The sequence below is a fragment of the Gymnogyps californianus genome, chromosome 1, assembly GCF_018139145.2.
Source record: "Gymnogyps californianus isolate 813 chromosome 1, ASM1813914v2, whole genome shotgun sequence".
Lineage (NCBI taxonomy): Eukaryota > Metazoa > Chordata > Aves > Accipitriformes > Cathartidae > Gymnogyps > Gymnogyps californianus.
The window spans coordinates 24,555,795-24,580,400 of NC_059471.1; the positions used below are offsets into that span (position 1 = coordinate 24,555,795).

At 39.6% G+C, this 24,606-nt stretch overlaps 2 protein-coding genes across 2 annotated transcripts in view; one reads left to right on the forward strand and one right to left on the reverse strand.

Annotated features, from left to right (window-relative positions):
• Positions 1-980: 980 nt before the first annotated feature.
• ZAR1L (zygote arrest 1 like) lies at positions 981-2,916 on the reverse strand. The gene is made up of 4 exons (XM_050909440.1): positions 2,335-2,916; positions 1,923-2,015; positions 1,707-1,781; positions 981-1,299 (listed from the first exon to the last, which is right to left on the reverse strand). Exons 1-4 carry the CDS (start codon positions 2,914-2,916, stop codon positions 1,156-1,158), a joined length of 894 nt encoding a protein of 297 aa, XP_050765397.1. The 3' UTR covers positions 981-1,155.
• Positions 2,917-5,388: 2,472 nt separating this feature from the next.
• Positions 5,389-24,606, forward strand: part of BRCA2 (BRCA2 DNA repair associated) — a 42,061-nt gene continuing 22,843 nt past the window's right edge. Inside the window, exons 1-11 of the mRNA XM_050914158.1 lie at positions 5,389-5,400; positions 6,585-6,691; positions 7,321-7,572; positions 9,632-9,737; positions 10,549-10,601; positions 10,707-10,747; positions 10,841-10,952; positions 12,729-12,784; positions 13,715-13,829; positions 17,592-18,776; positions 19,686-24,497. Of these exons, the coding sequence (XP_050770115.1) occupies positions 6,625-6,691; positions 7,321-7,572; positions 9,632-9,737; positions 10,549-10,601; positions 10,707-10,747; positions 10,841-10,952; positions 12,729-12,784; positions 13,715-13,829; positions 17,592-18,776; positions 19,686-24,497 (6,799 nt within the window). The 5' untranslated portion in view covers positions 5,389-5,400; positions 6,585-6,624. The remainder of the gene's footprint in view (positions 5,401-6,584; positions 6,692-7,320; positions 7,573-9,631; positions 9,738-10,548; positions 10,602-10,706; positions 10,748-10,840; positions 10,953-12,728; positions 12,785-13,714; positions 13,830-17,591; positions 18,777-19,685; positions 24,498-24,606) is intronic.

Consider the following 24,606-nt stretch of genomic DNA (forward strand, 5'->3'; position numbering starts at 1 on the left):
AAGTACAATCTGTTGCCTCTTCCAGGTCACTGGTAAAGAGGTTGAACAGGACAGGTCCCAGGATAGACCACCTGCTGAACAACACTTGTTACTGTCCTGCAGGTAGAGTACCATCCATTAACCATTACCTTGAGCAACTCAATCCAATTGGTCCTCCACTGAGTACGAAAACCTTCAGAGGTTCTTTCCACCCTGAAGTATTTTATGATTCTTCACAGATACAACAAAACCCATGATGTAACCATCTAGCTTTCTTAGCACCATTTCTATACCTCAGGTAGAGTAGAAAACAGTATATTCCCTACAAAGCCTCACTGAAGGCCTGGGACAACATGAACTGCAGTTAACACCCCACTGCACTTCTACAACACTGGTACTTTAATTAGGATTCCTCTAACTGCATTTTGTCTCCGTGGAAGCACATTCAGTTACTCCCTTCAGTTAGATTTAAGCCATCTACACTGGCGATACCTTACATGACTGGAAAGCTTCAGAGGCACAAGCCTGTATTTGAATCTGGGGCACAGGGACTTGTTCTACCTCTTTCAGGACACATTAAGTCTAGAGAATTTGTTACACTGTCATAGATAGCCCAGCTCAAAAAGTTTTTCCCCTCCTCACTTGCAAAACATGTGAAGCTCACGCTTTTCCCTCGTATCTTACAGACACAGTCTTCTGGCATATAGTCTTCAATGATCAAACTGCTGTGATTTTTTTATACATTTGACAGAGGCAGTGGGAAGAGACACTTGCAGCTGCATTTACTCCAGACTTTATGCTCCAGAACATTTGCATCTTCCACACTAGTTCAGTTTGAGTGACTGAAGGAAAAACTTGCTGTCACAGTTTTAATCTTAGCATTCCCTAGAGGCAGACTAAAACCAAAACTTACTTTCTTTAGGAAATCAAATAGGTTCTGTTTCCTTCCAGATGTACTTTCCTCTTTCATCCCAGCCAGATGAAACTAAGGGGTAACAAACTAGCACAAAATTACATGGAACTTTATTCACAGCATATATACACAATGAAGTTACATACTTTATAAATAATACAAAAGTCTTTATCCATTATCCAATGCCAGGTCAAAAGCCTAAAGTCAAAACATTGCAAGAGACTGACAAAGTGCAAAGTGCAAAACAGAAGAGGGCACAAAGATCAGACAATGTATTTGAAGCTGTAAGTGTTATCGCAGGAAAGCCTCTTGCCTTTGCAGCGGCCACAAAGTTCTTGGCGATGAGGTCTCTTGAGATCAATGTGTCTTTTCTTCTGAGGGCAGGAACAACGAGTCTTTGAACAGGTCTTAAGAAACAAGACATTTTATTAGTAGTAGATCAAAGGTGCTCACTTCATGTTAGACTGACACTTAGTTTTCCTTAATCATAGCAACGCATTTGGGCTGATATACTTAAGAGCTCTAAAAACCCTGTGGAATTAAGCTGCAAGAGCCTTCTCACCTAGAAGCACAAAACCCTACCCTACGTGTAGCTAGGCATAACACTGTCTGAACAGGAAACTGTTCGTGTAAGCCATCTGCAGGAGGTGGGAGTCCTATCCCATGACACCTTTCCCAAATAACATTTCCTAGTGCTTTGATGAAAGCAAGTTCTCTTCCAGATAAAGTCAATATCGAATTCAGCCAACTGTAAACTATTAAGAGTATACAACAAACTCTGGCAGTCTTACCAGGATACAGAACTCTAACTTACCTGGCACTGGATTGCTTCCACTCGATAGGGATTGAAGCCCTTTTGGCATTTGCGACAGAGCTGCTTGAAGTACACCTGAAAAAAGCAAGTTCTCACTTACTTAGACTTACTCAGGGCATTCAGTACAGGTACTTAAATTTGTGCCAAAACATCTGATTTGTCACAGATTTGGTGCCATTCTTACAAGTCTCAGGAGCAAGAAATGAAATTAACTACCTTGTTGCTTCCAGAAATGCACCACACATAAGCACTCTCCCATCTGGTCTTGCAGTCTTTACAGTGGAAATAGCCATACTTCTGCTCCAAAAACTGCAGAGAGAAAGATCACTGAGCAGCCTCCAGCACCACAAGAACACCCAGCCCAGCTCCCTCATTACACCATCTCTTTTCACACGCAGGAGGCCTCACTGCTGCAAGGGAGACAGAGCTACCTGGGGACTACTAACCCGGGGCGGGGGGCGTGCACGCCTGAGCGGGAAGCCAGGGTGGGGACCGCTGTGCCTTTTGCTGCTGAGGAGCAGATTTCTCTCCAACCTGCTTCATGGCTCGCCCCCCACCCCTCTTGCCCAGAGCGGGCTGCACCAGGTCCCAGCCTCCCCTCAGGCCCCGGTGTCCCAGCGCTGCACACCTGGAAGGCAGCCCGCCGCCTGGGGGCTGCGGCCTCCTCGCTCGGCAGAGCGGCCTCCGCCTGGCCCTCCCGCTGCTCTCTGCTACCATCCTCCGCCTTGTGCTCCTCGGGGGTCGTTTCAGACGCCTCTTCCTTCTCCCGGGGGCCGGTGGCCTCGGGCAGCGTGAAGAGGCGGCGGTCCGGCGCGGGCGAGTAGAGGGCAAGGTGCCCTTGGGTGCGGAGGGCAGCGGGGCTAAGGGGGCGGCCCACCGGCAGCGTGCGCGGCCCCAGCGAGCACTGCACAGCGGCGTCAGCCCGCAGGTTCACCTGCACGCCCACCTCCTTGGTGCTGGCCCGGCGCAGCCGCGGCGCCAGCCCGGGGCTCACCTGTGACAGCAGGGCCTGGAGCTGGGCCCGTCGGTAGCTGTCCAGGTAGTCAGAGGGCAGGGGGGTGAGGGGCCCCCCGAGGAAGGGGCTGATGCCGCTGCTCTTGCTCTGCTTCCAGCTGGGCTGCTTCACCGTTGGGTCCCTGCCGCGGCTCGGCGTGAGGCTGCCCCTGAAGCTCTGGTACGTGCTGAAGGGGGGATAGACAAAGCTCTCCATGATCATAGCCACAGAAGAGTCAGCCCTGGCTGGCTGCCTGCCCCGCCTTTATCTTATCTGGAGAGCTGCTGCTAATTGTTGCTAATTGATGAGGAAATTGGCCCCAGCCCGGTGGGGCTAACTAGGGGGGGGATTGGTTGCAAAGGGTTTCACTGCAGGCCTGCCCTCGCCTCTGCTCCCGGAGCTTTTTCCCGGTGGCTGAGCTGAAACAGGAGTTGATGGGTTTCCGAGCACGCGGCGTGGGAAGCCTGGACACGCAGGCCACGAAGCCCCTGTTCTGGCCATCACGTACAGGATTTCCCTTCCTTACCTCATTAAGACCTCTGTAGAAGGTCAGGGCCTGTACAGAGCTGGCCCGCAGCAGTGCCACGCGTGCTCAGGCCGACCTGCTCTGCTCGTGGAGGCCCTCCTCTGTGATCCCGGGTGGGAAACGCAGCCGCGGGGCTGGCGGCTGCAGTGACAAATCCAGGGCTGAATAAAGTCCCGGTTGTTCACGTAGCTGTAAATCGGTGAAGATCTTGACAGAGCTGTGTAAGCCCGGAGAAGTAATCGGCGCTCAAGAAGTAGCACATCTCTGCAAGACCCTGTAAAGATGAATAGATGTAATTCAGCCACAGCTGGGACAACCATGGCTTTCATAGTGAGGGGAAGCCTGCTTGCTCACAACTCCTGCTGTTTATGGCCTTAAAAGAAGGAAAAGGGGGGTTGGGAAACTAACAAAGCCCCGATAAACTGAGTACCCCACAGACAACCGAGCAAAGAATGCAGGCAATTACGTCGCTGAAAAGAAGTCTTTATCGGTATTAAAAGGTCTGAGCATCCCCATTGCTGCATTACTTGGGGATTGTCTACATGCAGCTTTTTTATCGACTGAATTGGCTTAGGAAAAGATGGAATGTACTTCAGTTTGTACAACACTCCGGAGGGAAAACAGTTACACCGGGAAAAGTGGCTTAATACCTGTATAATGAAATAAATTTTAGCAATACAAGCACTTACGTATTAGACTAATAGTCCTTCTTCCATAATTGCATCACTTTAGTTCAATTCTAAGGTAATATAGTTAAAATCATATAATTAAATCATCCAAACTGTGTATGTGAGTCTTTAGAGACTGCAGAATCCCCAAATCCCTGGACCTGTTGTGATGCAAAATAATTTCTTTGCATGACTCCTCACCACCTTTACATTATAAAATTCAACGGGCCAACAAGATAAGGGCTAGAGAACAGCTGGTAGGGATGATGTCTTTAAACGTTCACAGCGTATTTGGGAAAGATCCTTTCAAGTGTCTGAAATAAATCAGTAAGAAACAACATTTTTATGGAACAAAAAGGGGCTGAGATTCAGGAAACACACATTCATCATAGTTAAAAGCAAGATGGCTCAAGGCTCCACGTTATGCTTGTGTTTTCAAAGCACCATGTGTACCAACTCAAAGCAAAAATGGAGTATCGAGATGACCAAGTTAGAACTTAAGACTGCAGCGTGGCTGCAAAAAGAATAAGTTGTTGGGGTGCATCGCGGGGGGGGGGATGGAGATTAAATTGGAAACTACATGCCATCGTTCAAAACAACGGTTTAGCTTCCTCTAAAATGCCTTGGGAAGAACCAGTTACTGCAGCTTCCCAGAACACTGCAGGATTAGAAGTTGAAGAAGTTTGTTGGAAGGAGGAGGGACATGGAAAAATTATTGTATGAAGAGACACTGATTGTGTGAAGGTGACAGGTGAGTGAGTAGGTGGTGTGATAAAACTGTGTAAAATAAGGACTGGAGAGGTAGGAAGAAACCCCTTTATAACAAACGAGCAGATGAACAGCCAACGTGAAGGATGGCTAACTCAAAATCGGTGATAGGAAGAATTTTCCACCCAACTTGAAGTTATTTTGTGGACTCATTGCTGAGGCCAAGAATTTATCAAGAGTCAAAACGAGAATGGACATGTATGTGGAGGATAATCATATTCTCTTTATTATAACATCAACAACCGTAATAATTTCATGTGTCAAGGCCTACAAAACCACCTAAAAAGATGAGGTCAAGACCGCCACAGGCAATGACACTCCATCACAGTGCTGCTGCTCACGGGAAGACTTCTGGAGCCTTTTTCTGGGACACTGGTGTTAACTGCTATCGAACAGTAAGTTGGAATATGCCGACCTTGGACGTGACACTTCATTTCTCACGTGTATAGGGACGTGCGAATAAAAGAAGGCAGCTGACGCCTGGCCCAGGACACTCCCTTTTTGTGCCGTGAGGCACCAGCCAGGCAGGGAGGGCGTTCACAGGAGACATCACACTTCCTCCACCGGCGGCTCTCCCGCCCACGTCCCTCCATCCCTCCGTCCCCCCGCCCCGGGGAGGGGGGAGCGGGGGGCCGCCGAGGAGGGCCGCCGGCGGCCATTACACCGCCTCCTTCCCGTGACGCCGGAGGCCGAGGAAGGCGGGAACGGCGGATGCTCTCAGCGCGCAGGCGCCTGGGGGTGCGTTGGCGCCAAAGCTTTGAACGGGGTGGCAGGGTCGCCTCCGGAGCGCGCCGTTCGGCGGGGCCGCGCCGCCCCCTCCCTCCCCTCCCTCCTTCCCCCGCGCGCGCCGCCGTCTCTGCGGGGGAGGCCGGCCTGCCCGCCCGCCCGCCCCGCGTGTGAGGCGATGCTGTGGCCGCCGTGCCGCCTGAGGGGCCGGAGGGAGGTAAACGCCCCGCGTGTGGCTCTGCCCTGCCCTGGGAGCTGCCCCTTCGCCTGGGGGGCGTCCCTGCCGCCCCCTGGGGATTTAACCCCGCCGGGGGGTGGGTGTGTGTGTGTCTCCCGCTGCCGCCCGTTCTCCTCACAGCCTACGCGGGGGGGTTGCAGTTACCGGCCTGCCTGGGGGTGGGGTGGGGAGGGCTGGGGCTCGGGGCTCGTCCTCCGGGGCTCTGCGGGCTGACTCGAGTGGCGGCCTCACAGGCAGGGCCCCCTTGCGTGGGTGGTTGCCCGGCAGGAGCTTTCCCTAACGGGAAGCAGCGTGGATAGGTCGCTTCGCCTTTTAAAATGTACTTCTGAGGCAATTTTAAATTTCTTGACTTTCTGTCTGAGGGTAGCCTTTCCCCTTTTTTTAAATGCCTGTCTTTCCCATCATTTTGGTAAGGCAGTGTGTATAAAACAGCCATCACGTGGGAAGCTGATTTTACAGTGGAAACAATAAATGTGTTAAAATAAACAGGAAAATTTCTATGGCAATCTTACTTATACCTGTTTTTTAATACAACTGTGAAACTGGCAGTGTCTGCTCCGCCTGCAAGCAACTCTAAATCACATTTTTGGCACATGAGTTGTAATGGTTGTAAGAGTTTCTGTGTAATAGTATATATTCTATCCTAACATATAGTAGTGAGTGTGGATTTTTTGTGTTTAAAATACCTCGAAAGTGTTCTGCCCATTCCATCTTGATTTTCTCCTGTATTTGCTGAGTATTTTTATTATCTCTGGTATAATTCCCTGTGCTCTTCCTGTCTGTTGTTTTCGTACCTTGTTCATCATTGCGGCATTTGAACACACGCATCGTAGTCCTAAAGCTAAACAGGTTGGGTTATGACACACCTACCAAGAAATGCAGGAAAGCAGGCCGAAGACTTGCAGCCGCACGATATTAGAATAGCCCTGTATGAAAGTGTTTTCTTATTTCTTCTCAGGTTTTTCAACAACTGTTCCAGTAATGTTATAGATAAGAAAATGGCTTACAAACCTGTGGAAAGACCAACTTTCTTTGAAATATTTAAGGCACGTTGCAGTGAATCAGGTACAGCTTCCCTACAGTAAATAATTTTTATTAGGGTTGCTTTCTGGACATTGATGTTTTATGTACATCTGCTGTATGTTCCATAGAAAAGCATTATGCAACTTGTTAGCTGCTCTTCTACTTTTTTAGCTATTTCTTTAAATTTTTATTTGTAGCTTTTTTCATAATATGTGCTCAGTTACTTTTTTGTACTTGTTTTTTAGCTGTGGTCTCCATATGTACCCACATGCAGACCAGGTTTAGTCTTTTGCCAAATGCACCTGTAGTAGTATGATTTATTAATGTTAAAAGGAATCTGTTTAACTTGCCAGTCTGAGTAAAATAAGAGATAAACTAAAAGCCAGAAGTATACTTTTAATTTTAAACAAACTGGATATTTATCTGCTCTTTGGTTAGTTTTATTAATGGTCTGAGAATTTGGGCAGGTATTCTTTTATACTTTGTGGGTATCAGTTCAAAGCTAGCTAGAAACAAAATAAATAGAAGTATGACAGTGGAAGGGGCAACGTGTTTTGCTGCTAGCATTTAAATGCCTAATGTATTTTCACATCCTGCATGGAGGATCCTTTTTTCCTTTTTTTTTTTCTTTTTTCCTTTTCATGTGGTTTTCTGTATGTTTTTCTTCATAGACTTAGGGCCTATCAGTCTCAACTGGTTTGAAGAACTCAGTGCAGAAGCACCCCCATATGAGCCTAAATTATTAGGAGAACTTGATGATCCCTTTGGCTGGCTTGATCAAACATCTTTTAAAACTCCAAGGGCAAAACCCTCTACGTACAGTCAGCTGGCATCAACTCCGCTGATTTTTAAAGAACAAAATGTAATATTGCCACCTTATTCTTCTCCTGGAAAAGAACTGGATCAGAAAAAAATAGGAGCAAGTGAGTAATTTTTTAAGTGGTACTTAAAGGCTGCTTGTGCTCTCCAGAAGCAAGAGACTTTTTTTTTTTACCTTTTGTTGTACCTGATGATTATTAATGTAATAGATAATGCTACTGCAGAAATTGTATGACTAAAAAGCTTATCTTAGCAGGCTTCTGAAGACCACCTATAAAAATGCAGAATTAATCTTAATAATGAATTCAGCTTTGCAATAAACTGGTAATGTATATGCAAAGTTCCCTGTAGAAAAGATATTGTCATGGTCCTAATACTCTAAATATTGTTCATATAAAGAGCATATGAGCTTATTAGTGTAACTTGTTGACTGAGAATCAGAGTGAATTTTTTTAGCAGTCTGATTTTTGTTTTATGCAAAATCTCTGAAAATCTTTTCAAGAGAGAAAATGATGCTTATCATGCTCAAGTATGAGGCAATCTGTGGGGCACTCCTTAACCTTTCTTAGAAAGATTTAGAAGCACTAAGCTCTTTGAGTTAGTAAAACTAATGGAAAGAAGCTACACTTCTCCATTTGGAAACAAGGAATTCTACTACTTCTGTGAGGTACTTCTCGCTACATTATTTCCAAATCCCAGGTACGTCACGAAAGTACATATCACACTGCTCCTTTTTGATGTACCTGCAAGCCATAGTACCTATCCTCCTTGGACAGCGAGAAGAATCTTTTCTATGGAGAACGTAGGCAATATTGTATGTAAGAATCTCTTCTATGGAAGAATACCTAACCCCATTCCTGCAATATCTGATTTGTACATCTACTGTGTCTGTGCCCTCCTACCAATAAGATAAGCTTTTCTAAACAGGTTACAGACAAACACAAGACTCCCTTTATTACCAGAATTGTTCTTAGATCCTAAAGCAAACTCTTTAAAGGTGTAGAACTGTACTACTGTTCAAATATACTTTATTACAGTGCTTCCATAGAATATTGTTACCCTGTTTGTTTTTCTTAAGTTTACTGCTGAACTTCTGCTCAACTTATTCTCAGCTGAGAACATGTTTCCTCTAAATTTAGCTATTTGGACTTTTATAGTGTTAAGTCCCTAGTGAATTCTTGGTAGCATTTCATAAATTGCGAACAAAGGAACCTTATGATTATTCTGTTTCAAAATGGTTACTTTTGCTCTGTGTTTGTGCATGTGGATGTTTGTATACACTCCCTAAGGAAGGGAAGATGACTATTACCAAAGTTTACCTGTGGCTGGCCTGAGATCTTCTCCTGGTTTTCTTGGATAGAGCCAACTGGCTTGTGTACCTAGGTTTTATTCTTATGAAAACAAGAGCATGGATGGAAGCTGATGGATTTCACCTTGGTATGGTACTGAGGTGCAGCTATGCTGTGCATATGGACTCAGGAACTCAGAGAGAAACGCAGAAACCTAGGTGTAATTTCTGATACGGAAGTTGTTTGGATCTGAGTAGGAATTCCTTTGAGTAGTTGCTTGTTCATGTGAGGGGCTCACTGTTCAGAGGATTCTGCTGCTTTGGTGGGCACACTTTCTCTTTTGCCTGGAGATGCATAGCATATAAATAGCTACTGCTACCAGTGACAGTGCCTCCACTAACAGTTCCAGAAATAATTTTTGCTTTATGCTGCTTATTCAAATCAAGAAGCGTATGTCTTAAGTAAATTTGAGGGAAAGCTGGTACAAACGTATGTTTGCATGTATTGAGTTTCTCCTAAGAATAACTTCTGCAATGACAAGAAACACCCGATACAGTATATTAAAACTGAAATGGAATATGTGACTTGAATAATATTAAGGAAATATACTGAAACATGTATATATCAAGTGAATAAAGTGACATAATGAGGGCTTTTTGGCTGTGCATTTGAAATGTGTTTAGCATTGTTTGGATATAGAATTTGAACATGTTCAAAACACTAGAGGAGAAAGTAGTGTTGGGTTTTGGGGGTTTTTTTTAACTAAAAATCAGATGTTGCATAATTTTTTTAAAGCTTGTCTTTAAACTTCAAAATTGAAACTGTTACTTGTAGTTTTGCAAAGTTGTGTTGATTATTCTATTCTGTGTTGTAGGCAGAGAGAATCTGATAAGCCCAAGTATCACAAGAAGAAAAATAGATCAAGAAAATGAAATACTTGCTTCTCCTCCTGGTACCTGCTGCAACTGCCTTGCTGCTAGGTATGCTAAATATGTCAACACAAATACAAAATAAACTGGATTTTAAGCAAAAAGCAATATTAAAACCACCATATTTGACTGGTAGACTTTTTCAGAGCAGTGAATAATCTTGTATGTTATGATACTTGTAGGCTGCTAAGTGAATTGAAAATAAAACACTAGCTAATTTTGAAAATTTCCTTGCTTTCAGGTGTTCTTCCTTTCTATTTTTCTACTCCCTCACAGCTGGCATATGGCATTTGTTGACATTATTTCAGCTTCCCAAATCCTCAACATCCAGTGCAAGAAAGAGTAGTAGTGATGTATCATGTGCTTCTCAAGTCGTAATTTGTAAAGCTATTTATAATTACTGAGATTTTGTTTTTAGTAATAGCCTTGATTTCCACGTTTAAATGTATATACATTTACAAATTTATTATCAGATAAATCTGCTCAAAGTGCTCAGGTTGATTATAAGAACAGTTAAACTAATTATTTAACTAAAATCAGTTAAGCCAATTTCCATAGTTTCATACAGCATATTAAGAAATGCACGGTTATATATCTGTTATGCTATTTGTCAGACAAACCATCACTGAAAATTAACATATTTCACAAAAGAAGCATTTTAAAGTTTGAAATAAACTTATGGTAAGGTTTAAAATACTGACTGGTTAGAAGAAATCTACATTTTATTTAGTCAGGGATATAGCCATGGTTGCAAGGAAAGAAAATAATGGAGGCCATAATATATGTAATGTCTGAAATATTTACTTATTTTCAGAAACTGAGAAGTGAAATTAATATTTTTTTATTTGGTTTTGTTTTGCAGTCCAACTATTTTAAGGAATACTTACAGAACACCTCAGAGAAATAATATTCCTGGTTTGTATTTTCACTTTCTGGTTTTACGAAATATTTGATATCTGTAGATATAAAGCCTTATGTCTTAGGTATTACTTAATGTCCTTACTACATAATGTTTTTTAGGACCATATGGAAGCTTGTTTTGCACACCAAAACTTTTGGAGGTAAATACTTTATTCCTGCATTTTATTTTATTTTTCCTGAGTAGTACATTTAGAATTCTGCATAGAAATAATAATTATTAAATATATTTCTAGGTCAGAACTCCAAAACGTATTTCTGAAAGTCTGGGAGCAGAAGTGGATCCGGATATGTCCTGGTCAAGTTCTTTAGCCACACCTCCTACACTTGGTGCAACAGTGATAATAGGTATTTCTAAAAATGAATAGTTGCTAAGGGTTGAAAACTTCTGGTTTTGACACTGGAAGTTCACTTAGTGTGAACTGATTTTTTTTTTTTTTATTAAAAAGGACAAAACTCTTACAGTGATCCTTAGTGGGTGACTTTAAATAATGCAGCCCTAAAAGGAAGAAATGAAATTAAATGTGTCATTGCTTTTCAAAAGTTTTCTTCCTTTGTATAAGGGATTAGGGAATATAAATTTAGAAATAGCATAGCAAAGCATAGAAAGAGGATTAGATAATGATTGCTCTGCACTATCACAAAACTAGATACTATTAGGTTAAGTCATGTGAGTATGTTTATGAAGTCTAAGGAGGTAGCCTGTTGAGTAAACTTTCCAGCAGCAGTGCTGGCTTCAGCATTTTTAACCCCTCTCACTGTGCCTACCATCGTATTGATGCAGTGAGACAGACGTACTGATCCAGTTGAAAACCGTATTTCCTGGGTTATTTGGACAGGGCAATTCCTGGACCCCGTTTACTGCGCAGCTGCACAAACAGCTGTGCCAGCATAACTGTGAATGAGAATGAGGGGCTGATAACTGTTTAAGTGGCACTAAGGCTAAACATCAAGCCCTGACCTAAGGTGTTGCTGTAAGTGGGATTTCATTAGCATATGATAAGCAAAATGAAATTTGACTTTATGATTTGTTGATGAAAACTCTCGAGAAAATGGGAAGAACTGGATGTCTGCTTGTCTTCTGACACTGCTCTTTTTAATGTTGTTAAACTATCACTGTATAAAGCATATTAAGAATGCATGCAAGAAATGGGAATCTCCTCATGCAAGAATTGGTCACAGCACCAAGCCTGCCAGAGTTCAAGGAGCATCTGGACGATGCTCTTAGTCATACGGTTTAGTTTTAGGTAGTCCTGCGAGGAGCAGGGAGTTGGACTCGATGATCCTTATGGGTCTCTTCCAACTTGAGATATTCTATGATTTCTCTGTTGGCAGGGAGGGGGTGGTGCTATTCACAAGGCTACTGAGTTGTGCCCTTTTGGGTGTTCATTGGTTCAGAATCATGTGACCTGAAAAGGAAGGCTGGGGAAAGTACCCATAGCTTAATGATGATGTTCTGGGAGGTGAGCTGTGGTTTGAGCTCTCCTTCTCATTCTCCCACTTCCTGGATGAGCCTAGTATTTTATAGTAGTGATGCCCACTCTCTGCCAACTGGCACCTGTAAAAGGAACGAGTGAGTCATTTGGCTGCTACATGGAACCTAGATGCCATGTCTATGAAACATGTTATTTGAATATACTGCTCTTTAGGCATCTTAAAAATAGGGTTCACTTTCTCATTTTGTAATGTAGGTGAAACCATATTACTGCTCTTGTGGGAGGAAATGGAAAAAAAAAGAATTCCTGACAGAGGCTTGAAGATCTCATCCAGATACTTTGACAGAAAAAATTAGAGAGTAGTGCCTTGAATAACTGCTGGAAAGGGGATTGGCAGTGATGGTACCCTCAGGGTGGTAACCAGTCTACCTACATAGCAGCAACTACAACCTATGATTTAGGTTATTTTATGCTGTTATGAAACTGCTTTTGTACACTGTCCCTCAGCCTCACCTGTAGGACTTTTTAGTTAGAACTTTTGGTTAGTTTTTAGTAATTTTTTGTTTACAGATTTCAGTTGCATTTAAAATAATCCAAAGAAAACCCTCCCAAAACACAACCATATATGAACACACTCAGCAAATGGCTTAGGAGCAAATGAATTGACTTGTCTGTCTTTCTTCTAAAGCTAGAGAGAACGATTCTATTTCTGGAGCAAAGCGACAGGATGAAAGAACTGAGATAGTAAGTAGTTTTAAGAGCTGTGCTGTTCTTTAATTTCAGTTAAGCTATTTAGTTACATGTTTACGTTCCTTGACCCAAGAATTAAGAATTCTGTCATTTTCATTCTAGGCCCTCCTATCTGGCTATTTTTAAAAGTTACTGTTCACAAAACTAAACTTGCAAAACCTGGCTGTAGACTGTATTTTCACAAATAACCCCCTTTGAGGAATATTTTTGCTGTGTTTTTAAAAAAAAACAAAATCACTTGGACTCAACAGCAGTGGGAGTCATTCAAAGAGAGATCAAACTTAGGAATTGCAATGTGCTACTTATCTGAGGGTTTGTTTGTTTATTTTTCTTCCTCTTCTGTCAAAGTTTTGGGAGTTACTGTTTGGCTTATATCGTCCAATAACTTGTGCTCAACCACTATACCAAGAGTTGAAATTGAGTATTAATTTCAGTCCTTTGATATTGTTAGGAAAGGGAGAGTTCCTGAAAAATTGTAATTTTACTCTGTGTGTTTGAAAGCTGAATGATTATTCAGACTGAAAACTGAGAATGGTGCTAATAGGATTCAATTACAAATTTACGTTTGATTCTTAACTGCCTAAAACTTCACAGTTAACAAACCGTTACAAGTTAAAATAAGCAAAATGTCTTTCTCCTGCCTCTATATGTCCTTTGTTCCTTTTTGAGAGGCTTGCTTATAGTAAACTGCTGAACCCATTCGCTGCCCTTAAATTGATTATAGAATGGAACCTGGTTTGCATTGAAAATGGGGATTATCTGCTTATTTATTTTCAAGTGTACCTGTGAAAATGTTACCTTTCATTTTAAGAGATGCAGAATTATTCAGATACTGCAGTAAATGCTTAGAGTTGCTTGCTTTACTGTTGAAGTGACACTTACTGATAGGTAATGTATGTAACAGCTTATGTTTTTGGTTTACAGGTTTTGCACAACGTTTTTTCCAACCATGATAAATGTCCTGGGACGAGTGATACAAGTGTGCTGTCCATACCAGAGACAGTGAAGCTAAAGGCTGAAGATGACATCACAGATTTTGGTATGCATTGATACTTTACTACTGAGTATACTGTGAAGCAAGACTGAGAATAAAGTTATATTGTATGTCTTGAGCTGATCCTATGGCTTATTTCCTCTGCCAATTGTGTACTCCCACTTCCTGAATTGATTCAACTTTGTAAAACTAATCTAGCCTTAAAAAAGGGAATCGGTTTCTGCTGAGTCAGTGAATTAAATCAGGTTGCCATGCCACTGGATGACAACCAGATTAGTACCGGTGTTAGTGAAGGTGTGAGACTGTATGGGAGAGCTGAAAGAGAAAATGGTACAGGCTCAAGGGGGAGCAAGACTACTACTTCTGGCTATTGAATAGGTTTAGCTTTATCATGAAGTTTCACCCCAATACTCATTATTCTGTGGTGAGCTTGTTTTCTAATCTTGCTATATCCTTTCTTCATTTACTTCACCTATTAGTAGTTCAAAATGTGACAGATCCTTTAGGAAAAAGAAATGATAATTTTTTTAAATGTACGCAGAAAATATTCAGCCAAGGGAAAAAAATGTTTTCATTCTGTGTCCTTAGATGGTGTTATTGAACAAGTGAAAGTGTACACTTCAGTGTGAGCTTTTTGATTTTTGTTGAGAAATGATGGCAGAAGGGAAGAATATTAACAAATTTGTTCAGCATGCGTGGGTGTAAAAGGGTGCTGTAGAGATTGACACAGGCTAGACAGGACAAGATATCCTTAGGACTGTATGTCTCCTTATCTGAATTGAATAGACTGCCCTAAAAATATTGTTTGGTGGTACGTGTAAGAATTGTGAGAGGATTAGTTTAGAATTTGATGAGGAGGGCTGAGAACGCTGGGGTGAGGAAGCATTGTTGCTTGCAGAGTAATACATACTGCTATTTTTATGTTGTATGTTCAGACATGCTGAGAAGAATGTAGTTGGTAGCAAACGTAGTCAAGTAATCTGTAGTCAGTAAAATACTTTCAGAAATTAAGGGCAAATTAATGTCCTTTTCTGTGTTCCAAAATGGCTTATTACATCCCATACCACAGTAGAGAAGGCTAGTTAAAACAATGAGTAAAAATAAGAGGAAGAAGAAATCCATTTCTTTTAAAGTACAAAATAACTTTTGCAAATGTCTTTTTTTTTTTTTTTCCCCTCTGTCTTTCCTTTTTGATAATAGTTAACTTGGCATTTGAAGATGCAATGGGAAAAGAAGGATAGCTCAAACGTCTACCTTTGTAGCTTTCAAATGTTGGTTTTCTCTGGAATAGTGTTGTATGATCATGAAAGGCAATCAGTGTTATTAGGTATACATTTTGTGTGTAAGAAAATGAGATCATAATATTGATTTGAATACCTACATAATTTTAAGGATATAAAGAGATTATTTATATTGTATAAGTTGTGTCCTTAATAACAGTGAGACTGAATATATGCACTCAGTCCAAAGTACAAGAACTACCAAATATTTCAAAGGGTTTTTTTCTGGATTTTTTTGATTTTTAGTTGTAATAATTGGGGGGGGGAAGGAAAACTTTTTAAAACTGTTTTACATTTAGAGTAACCATGGACTGCAAGATGTGTACTGTCATGTATTAACACTTAGGAATTTCACAAAAGGAGCTAAATTTGCATATAGTTGTTAAGCATATTCATTTATAACCCAATCATTAATTCCTAAAGTTCATGTCCCTATTTTAAGTAGGTCTAAGCTTGGTCATTGTAACATTGTAACAGTAAGCTTTAGGCATCTGGCCCTTGTAGCAGAATTCACAGCTTTGCTGTAGGCGTGTAACCTGGATTCAGAGTTAAGATTCTTCAAATATATAGTAATCAGCATATTGACTGGGAAGCTATTTAAATTGAAAAACTAATGGGAAACGTGGAATTCTGTAACATTTTAGGTATTTTATCCTGGCCTGTTGCCCAAAACTTAATATTTAAACTCTTTAATTCAAAAAACAAAATGACATCATTCAGTCCCTTTATAACCCTGATCAGAGTAAATGGTTCATCTTTAACCTCAGTGTCTAGAACTATTCAAGAAGTAGGAGAAATGGGTTCAATACCCTCTGCTTATAAGGATTCCAACCTGAAATGTGGCAATATGCTCTAACATTCAGTCAATATGTGATTCCAGAGCAGAAACATCTGACGTTTAGCCTCTTTTTTTTCTAAGTATTGTATTATTTACCCAGAAGACGAGGCTCTAAGAAAACAAATTAAGTCATTATTGTCTAGTTAGGGCACTTACTGGGAAAACAGGAGAATTGTGTTGTTCAGCCCTTATTTTGGGGGTTGTCATTTCCCTGACCCTCCAGTGAGTTTAGAAGTCAAAATGAACTTCCCTGATTTTTATTATTTTTTTCCCCCTAGCATCAGGTTATTCAGTGTACAACCAGTATCTTTACAATCTTTCAGATACTCCTGGTTTTCTTTTTTTGATTAAAGGTAATGGCTCCTGTTTAAGTAAAAAGAAATACAACTGTGTCTTTTTAGAAAGCTCTGTTGACAAATTATTACAGGATGAAAGGATGTGGATACAGAAGTTACTCCAGAGGAATGCCCTTCAATAAAGGAAAAGGACCTGTACACTGAATCTGTAGTGTTAGTTTCTTCTTTTTGAGATCTTGTTTAGTGATACCTTCTGCCACTCAGGCAAAAAACAGAAAGTAAAAAGAATGAGTAACTGCTCAAGGGATGTGATGAGAGAGAGGTGGTTTTATGCCTACAGCGTGGGCGTGAATGCTTAATGGATGTGTTACAAATAGTGGGATGTGTGTGACCAAGTATTGGGAAATCTTCTGTGGACTTCCAAATGGAAAGTCTTTCAGACACTAGGTTATTTAAAAGTTTTAGTAGGGAAAATAATTCTAAATTATAGAAATTGTACCTAAAAAACAGTTATGGAAAAATTTAAGCTATTGGTTATGTGCCCAAGGAAAACAGAGGACAAGGTGTTTTCTAGGTACTTCGTTACGATTTCTTTGATATGAAAAGCCTTAAAAAGTACGCTCAAAATAAAACCTACCTATCTTTTTGAGTGTGAAATATTTTAATAGAGAGTCTAGTTTCATACATTTGAGAAGGTAATATTTTTGTTTGGTATGTATAAGCTTTTAAGGCTGTCTACAAAGAGTTTAGGTTATTTTTCCCCCACTGCATATTTCCATACACAAAAAATTCTCATTATTATTCTAATATTTGTGCCAATCATGTGGAACTTCTTTAAAATTTCCTAATCAATTAAAAAACTGAGAATCTTTTCTAAATCTTTCTAGATACTATACTATTCTATATGAAAGCAAAAGATAGTTTAATAAATTAATCCTTAAATAACAGTTTCCTTAGCTGCCAGTTATAGACAAAAATAGGTAGCTTCTTAAGGTGTTTGGTGCATACCATCTGGTATAAATTTTGGAGGAAAAAATACAGACGTTTATCTTGTAAAACTTACTGCTCATTCTCCTGTCCGTAGAAAAAAAAATTCTTTTGAGACAGCTAGGTTTCATCTTGGAAACCTGCTTAACCACCACAGTCCTCAGGAGGCCAGGGCATCTGCATGTATGTCCTTTGCCTCCTGTTTCCTCCAACAGCTGCTGTTGGAGAGTAACCTACTTTAAAGACATGTAGATTTATCTTTCCAAACTCACTCCTGAGTAAAGGTAATTGCCATAAAATTGAAAGCTGTATTTACCTATAAAAACACATCGCTATTCCTAAGTTATTTCCTAAAACTTTTTTTTTTTGCTTCTTTTCTTCTCCCTGTCTTCTCTAAACTATTTAGAGTCGGAGATGTTAGATGGGCTGTTTGGTGAGATGAACAGCTTTGAGGATACATTCAACATGCCTGCTGAGTCCAATGGAACTCTTCTGCTGATGCCACGTGCTCTGGATGCAGTAGAGAAATGTGCAATAAACACAGATAAAGCACAAGGAAAGGGAGATGTTCCTTCTGAGCAGCCTATTAGAAGAAAGACTGGCATTTCACAGGAAGTGAAAACAACTAGCTGGACTGAAAAAAGCCACTCTGAAATGAAGGATTCTTTATTCCAAAACACAGATGAAGATACAGGGGATGGTAAAGATGGCTGTTTAATAGGACATGAAAAGGAATTGGAGTCACTTAAGATCTCAGGAGATGTGCAAGATTATAGAACACACAACTCATCTGAGAACGAGAAGCCTGTGAAAGAAGATGTGCAGTCTTCATCAAGCCAGTGGTCTCAACTGAACTTATCTGATCTTGATGTAACTCACTTGGAAATGTCTATATGTAGCTCTCCACCCTCTGACTTATGTAGAGAGAAAAATTTAGATGAGAAGTCAGCACTAATGACCAAGGATGATGCTGTGGAAACATCTTTACTGAATACTTCAGGCTTGATAAAAGCACAAAAGCTGTTGAGTGTCAATTTGTCAGAAAAGTGCTATGAAGTGAAAAATTCTGAAAACAACCCAACATCTGAAATAACTCCAGTAAAATCTGTGTCTCTGAGTGTTCAAGATCCAAAGTTAGTAAAAGGATGTGCAGCTGAGAAGGTTTCCAAAATGAGCTTCTTAAACTGTAATTCTTTTTTAATTGAAAGTACAAATGTCACGGAGTATTCCGTAGTCTACAGTGGCAGCTTTTCCAAGCATTTAAAAGCAACTTCTAAATCTGTCGTAACTGATGTTCTGTCTCACCCGCTTGTATGTAGTGCTACCTCTCCAGATAATTGCGATGACCTACGTTTAACAAATAGTGAAAATACTCTTACAAAGTCTGGCTTTAAAAGCCTAAATATGTTATCCAGCTTGAGAAAGAGATCCAAGAGGTTTATTTATACAATAAATAATACTTTACTGTATCAAGAAGAAAAAATACAGAAAGAAGTAACCTCTGAATCGCCTATTCATCCTGTATTACCACATTCGGAATCTGATTCGTGTGAATTTAAAGGTTGTCGTGTGGCCAGTGTTGATGAGCAAGGTATGTTATTAAGCTTTTCATAATTTGTGGAGGATTCTGTATTTATTAAGAACCTTTTATGTAAATGTTTCAGATAAAATCGTGTAAAATCTTGTGTTTGCGATAAAGTAGCTCTGCAACTGACTAGTCTGGGAATCAAGATATGGGATTGGTCTGTTATAATAATAGTGACAGAATAGCAGTATTTTCAAACAGTCTGGTGCTAACTAACTGCTTTAGTCTCAGATTAGTTTCTGGAATAGAAACTTCCACCTTGAACCATTATTCTAATTGACAAGCTTAATTATCTTTGTCAATGCTGTTTAGACATCCATAGTGTCAAGGGCCATCTTGTCTGAGTTGATAACTTCTAAGAGATCATAGAGAATGGTAAAGTTGTGTTGTTATTTTTCTAAAATTAGGGGGTTTAAGACTGTACATCTGTTTCTTCCAGAAGCACAAAATATCTCAAAAAACAAACTATAAAATGAAAGCAAGCACATACTCCTATTTTTAAAAGCTGTTGTTCTTTCTAGAAGAATTATTTAATATTAGGAATCGAAGTACTTCTCTTTAAAATTTGAAACAAATCCTTATGTTGACACACAAGGGATGGAAGCCCATCTCTTCAAATTTCATTACAACTAAAAATTGATTTTTTTTTAAAATTATTTTTTTTAACTGATAGCATTAACTGCAGGCTACTCACTTGTTTCTGGCTATTAGAACATGATTAGATTAAACAGATATCCAATCTTGTCAAGGAGTTCACATTTGAAAACAAAGGTGTTATTTATGGTACCAGTGTTAAGCACGTGTAGAAATGATCTTACGGGCCAAAATTTTATGAAAATCTGAATTTGCATTTGTTTGAATAAATGAGAACTACTTTATTAACATGGTTTTTTTCCATAATGTCTTCTCTTATAGACTGCTTGCTTCTTGCTGAGAGAAAGCATTTGCAATCGAATATCAAGGAAAATAATTTCAGCACTTGTACTTTAAAAATGGATATAATGGATAACTCATCTGATAATTCCTTCAACGATAGGCTGAAGCAACAAGACCTGAGAGTCTTAGGGGAAAATGCAAGAGAGGATCAACCTGCTACATCATTAAAATGTTTAACAGTATCTAATACACAGAAAGAAGACACAACAGATTCTTTAAATAGTGAAATAATTTCAAATATAAAATGTAAAGTTCTAACTTCAGCATGCCTAATGGCAAGAAAGCATTCCAGATTGCTCCCTAAAGGCTGTTGCTTAGAGAAAGGTGAGGAAGACAAGTATATGAGTGCTAATGTGAATGATGGAGCTACTGTACCTCAGAGCCTTAAAGAAGAACTTGCACGGTCTTCTAGGGATAATGAACACTTGATTGATATGCACCATGACGCTACGTCTGTGACAGACAGCGGTTTCAATAATACTTTGAGTTGGATCAACTTCGGCATAAATGGAGTCAGTAGTGATTGTTACAATAAAATATCAACTGATAAAAAGCATGCTACAGTAGACCAGTGGTCAGTAGTTGACTGTAGAGAAGTACTTGGACCTCTGGGAATAAACTGCTCGGAAAATGATAGTACTGGATTAAAACAAGGGGACAAAACAGATGTAGCTGCCTTTTCAGAAGTTGTAGCCGACAATCAAGAGCCAAAGTCAGTTGAAAACAATGAAAGCCCTCAAGCAGCTGCCTGCAATAATGTAGCTGTAGAGATTGCTAAAGAATTGTTAGATTCTATAGATGATAATTCTTTAAATGAGGTACTTTCTGAAGAAGATAAACAAGTAGCACCTATGTATTCCAGCACAAAGTCAAAGGAGAACCTAAAGTATAAAGGGAAATCATCAGGAAATCTTAATGCATGCAGTTTGAATCTGGGCTTTGGTGGCTTTCAGACTGCTTCCAATAAGCAGATTAAATTCTCTGAAGTCAGTATAGCAAAAGGCAGAATGCTGTTCAAAGATATTGAAAATGAATACTTTGAAGCCTCTTCCATGGAAACAGTCAGTAACTTTTCAAATCAAGTTAAAAAGGAGAATACGTTTTTCTCAGATTCAGAAAGCAAGTTGGACAGTAATTTATCTGATTCTTTAGATTCACAGACAAGTTTTCTTGAGCCCAGGCATACACAGATTATTCCACATAAAGCTGGCTTGTGTAAAAGCTTTCCTAGAAGTCAACAATCCTTGCAAGAAACAAATCAAACTTTGACAGCAAGCCAAGAAGCTGAAATTGCTGAACTTTCTAGTATCCTGGAAGAAACAGGTAGTCAGTTTGAATTTACACAGTTTAGAAAGCAAAGTAACATGATACAAAGTCAGGCCTTTCAACAGTTTGGAACTGTAGAAACACGTGGAAAAACGAATGTGGAAAATATTTCTGAAACAAGGAAAGATGCTGATTTTTGTAGCACTTTTAGATCTGAAAATCAAGTGAAAAATGACAGGTATTGTACTAAGCAGGAAGACATAAATGAAGACTCTAAAGTGGTGGAATACAAAAAAGAAAATGCAGTGGTTTTCCATAAAAATGACAAAAAGGTTACTTTTACTAACTTAGACAGACATGAAAGTAGAATATCTGATGGGAGCTTTCCAGTAGCTAAACAGGACAGGTTTTCTAATTTTGTAGGCTTTACTTCAGCTGGAGGTAAAAAAATAAATATTTCTAAGGAGGCTTTGACCAGATCTGCAGAGCTCTTCAGGGACTTGGATGATGATAACCATTTGTTTAAATCTTCTGAAACTAGTACTAGATGTCACAATTCAAAAGGGCATATGTCTTCTAACTGTAATTTTGTCAGATGCCTGACAAAAGAAAACAAAGAAAAAACTGTTTGTGTGTCAGATTTCAAAAGCATAGGTGCTCTTTCTCACACACGTTCCATTTCCCACCATGCACAGAAAAAAGAGGAAAATATTAGTGCACCATTCAAGGAAGATATGGAAAATAGAACAAAAAGATCAATAAATGATAATGAAAATGTTAATTTCAGTAGTACTAACACTATCATCAACAGTCTATCATCCATTAAAAAACATAACCAGAATCATAAAACTTCCAAAGAGTTTTTGAATCAAGGAGATTGCCAAGTTGAAGGTAGTTTGCAAGAAGACTCGTTAGATGTAACATGTTTAGGAGATGCTATTACAACTGCAGAAGAACATAGTTTAAGTATATCGGATGAAATGGAAAACCCATCTCCTACTCAGAAAGGAGAAGACAGAAAGGAAAATGAATGCTTGGCACAAAAATTTCAAACTCCAGCTGGTGGTGATATATCCATTTCTGATGCAGCTTTGGATCATTCTCTACACTTGCTCAATGTACAATGTGGAGAAAGAGATGTAAATGTTTTGGAGAACTCTGATAAACAAAAGACAAATCATAAAAATACGGAAGGAGAAGACACCACCCATGATAAGAACCTGTTAGTGAATGAAAGCAGAATAAAAATAGATTATTACCATCGTCATCAAATACCTTTTGAGCAAGAGGTGGATGTTGAAACAAATGAAGTGAAAGGGAGTTATCTGACTGGTTTTCATACTGCTAGTGGCAAGAAAATAACAATTGCTGATGGATTTTTGGCTAAAGCTGAACAATTTTTTGCAGAAAATGTTGATGTAGGAAAGGAACGTAATGACAATTTTGAGAACCCCATAAAGAAAAGGGAATATGGTAAAAACTGTGTCAAAGACTGTGATTTATGTATTGAAAGTATTGCTCAATGTGATCCAGAAAAACTTAATTTTAATAAAAAGCTTGTTCCTGAAGAACCTGGAGGTCAGTTTAAGCAGGCAGTAGAGAGCAGTCTCATTAAACATGCTGTGATTCTTGATACTGTTAAAGTAGATACATTTGTTGATCTAGGTGAAGATTGTGAAAGAAGTTTGGTAACTTCATATGCACATAAAAAAGCTGATGTCAGATGTGGAAAGTCAGAATTGGAATCCCTTCCCGGACAGGAGAGTGATGCTTTAAGTAGAACTCGTTTGTCTGAAGATGGAAAACTGTTTGCAGAGAGAGAGATGGAATACTTACCAAAAAAGAGGGATGATTCAGAAAACATGCATGATTTTCCTGTGCACTCTGCTGCATGTCTGCATTTAATGAAGGTATCAAATGACCTTGAAGATAATTCTGTGCCTGGAGATACAAAAAATACTTTATTTGTTGAGGATAGTAACAATAAATCTAATCAATCCCTCTTAATTTCAAAAAGTAGCTCTTCTTATTTGAACTGTGACAGTAAGGAATTTGACTTAGAACATTTAAATGAACATTGTGCTGATACAAACTGCTTCACAGACACCATAGTTAATGCTTGCCAAAACCAGTCACTAGTCAGTCTCCCTGAAGATGAAACTAATTTAACCAGGTTAAAAGAAACAACACTTAATGTTGAAAATCAAAAGGGTGATCTGAAACAAATTGTGTTTAGTACAGCAAAAGGTAAAGCAGTTTCTGTTTCGGAAAGGGCATTAGCAAGAGTCAGACAAATGTTTCAAGAAGACTACAGTGAAGCTGTAAAATATGAAATTGAGACTAACTCAAGAACTAATCAAACAGAAATTGCTGGAAATTCATCTTCCATCATTCACACTGAGTGTCCTAATTCTGCTAAGTTTTTAAATGCTACAAGAAGTGAAGAGATTAATTCAGCCGCATCCCACTTTATTAAAGCAAATGCAAGTAGTAGTGAAAATGGTCACCAAGATACAAACGCATTTGCAGATGCAAAGTCTGTTTCAAATTCTCAGAGGCGATGCTTTGAACAGAATATTAAGCTTCTAGGGCACTTGCCTGTTCCAGATAAGCAGATAAAGCAGTCAGATTCTTCTACAAGCAGTCTTGGATTTTTTAGTACGGCAAGTGGTAAGCCTGTACAACTGTCAGAAGAGTCACTCAGGAAAGCTAAAAAGCTCTTTTCTGAAATGGAAGGTAATCATTCGTCGCATGTACGAGAAGCATTTTTAGTTGAGGAAGATGTTGAAAAGTCTGAAATGCACACTGAAGCAGTTCCTAGGAAAATGCAGATAGTGTTACCAAAAGGGGAAGAAAATGCCAGCACTGACTTGATTTCAGATCCTGCTTTTGGGTTCAGCACTGCAAGTGGAAAGCAGGTAACAGTCTCTAAAAATGCCTATCAAAAAGCAAAGGCCATTTTAAAAGAATCTGATGACTTTTTGATCAGTGGGCTTTGCATTACAGATCAACTTAGCTCAGTTAAAGAGAGTGGTCAACATGTAAAATCTTTAACTGATAAAGTGATCTCAGAATCCAGAATTGAAAAAAGCTGCAATGAAGACTTTGACTTAAAAAGCATCTGCCCTGGGGAAATGCAGTCTTTTCCAAGCACTCACCATGTCAAAATGCCTGAGTACGTACCACATAGTAAGAAAAACAAGCAGTTAACATCATTTGAAAATAGCTTTCAGCAAGAGGAGACCAGGTCTTTCAGAAAAGGGCAGCTGAATCTGGGGATGAAAACAGAGTCTGAAGCAATTTCATGCAGTGCTACTGCTAAAGCAGAAATGAATATTAATCTTCTCCAAACTCCAAAAAATTACTTGGAAGTAGAGGCTGTAGAAGGTGCAAGAGCTTTTATGGAAGATGATCTGTCCGATTCTGGAGTACAAATTAATGCTGCACAGTCCTTCAGTGGCAGACTGGATAAAAACTTTCAAAATAAGACCTTTGGGAAGAGGCACTTTGAAGAAAACTCACTCGGTACGTCTTTGTCTTATATGTGTTCAACTCCATATTTCTGCACAGTGGGTTGTTTGAGGTTTTTTTGCATGTCACATTGATTTTTAGGTCATATAGAGGTTGAAGTTCT

Bases quoted from the DNA above. Each gene is read 5' to 3' on its own strand.
- ZAR1L (XM_050909440.1), bottom strand. From the start codon at position 2,916: ATGGAGAGCTTTGTCTATCCCCCCTTCAGCACGTACCAGAGCTTCAGG. The intron at 2,016-2,334 runs GTGTGCAGCGCT...TTCTCTCTGCAG, and splicing joins GGCGGCGGGCTGCCTTCCAG to TTTTTGGAGCAGAAGTATGG. The intron at 1,782-1,922 runs GTAGTTAATTTC...TGCTTTTTTCAG, and splicing joins GCATTTCTGGAAGCAACAAG to GTGTACTTCAAGCAGCTCTG.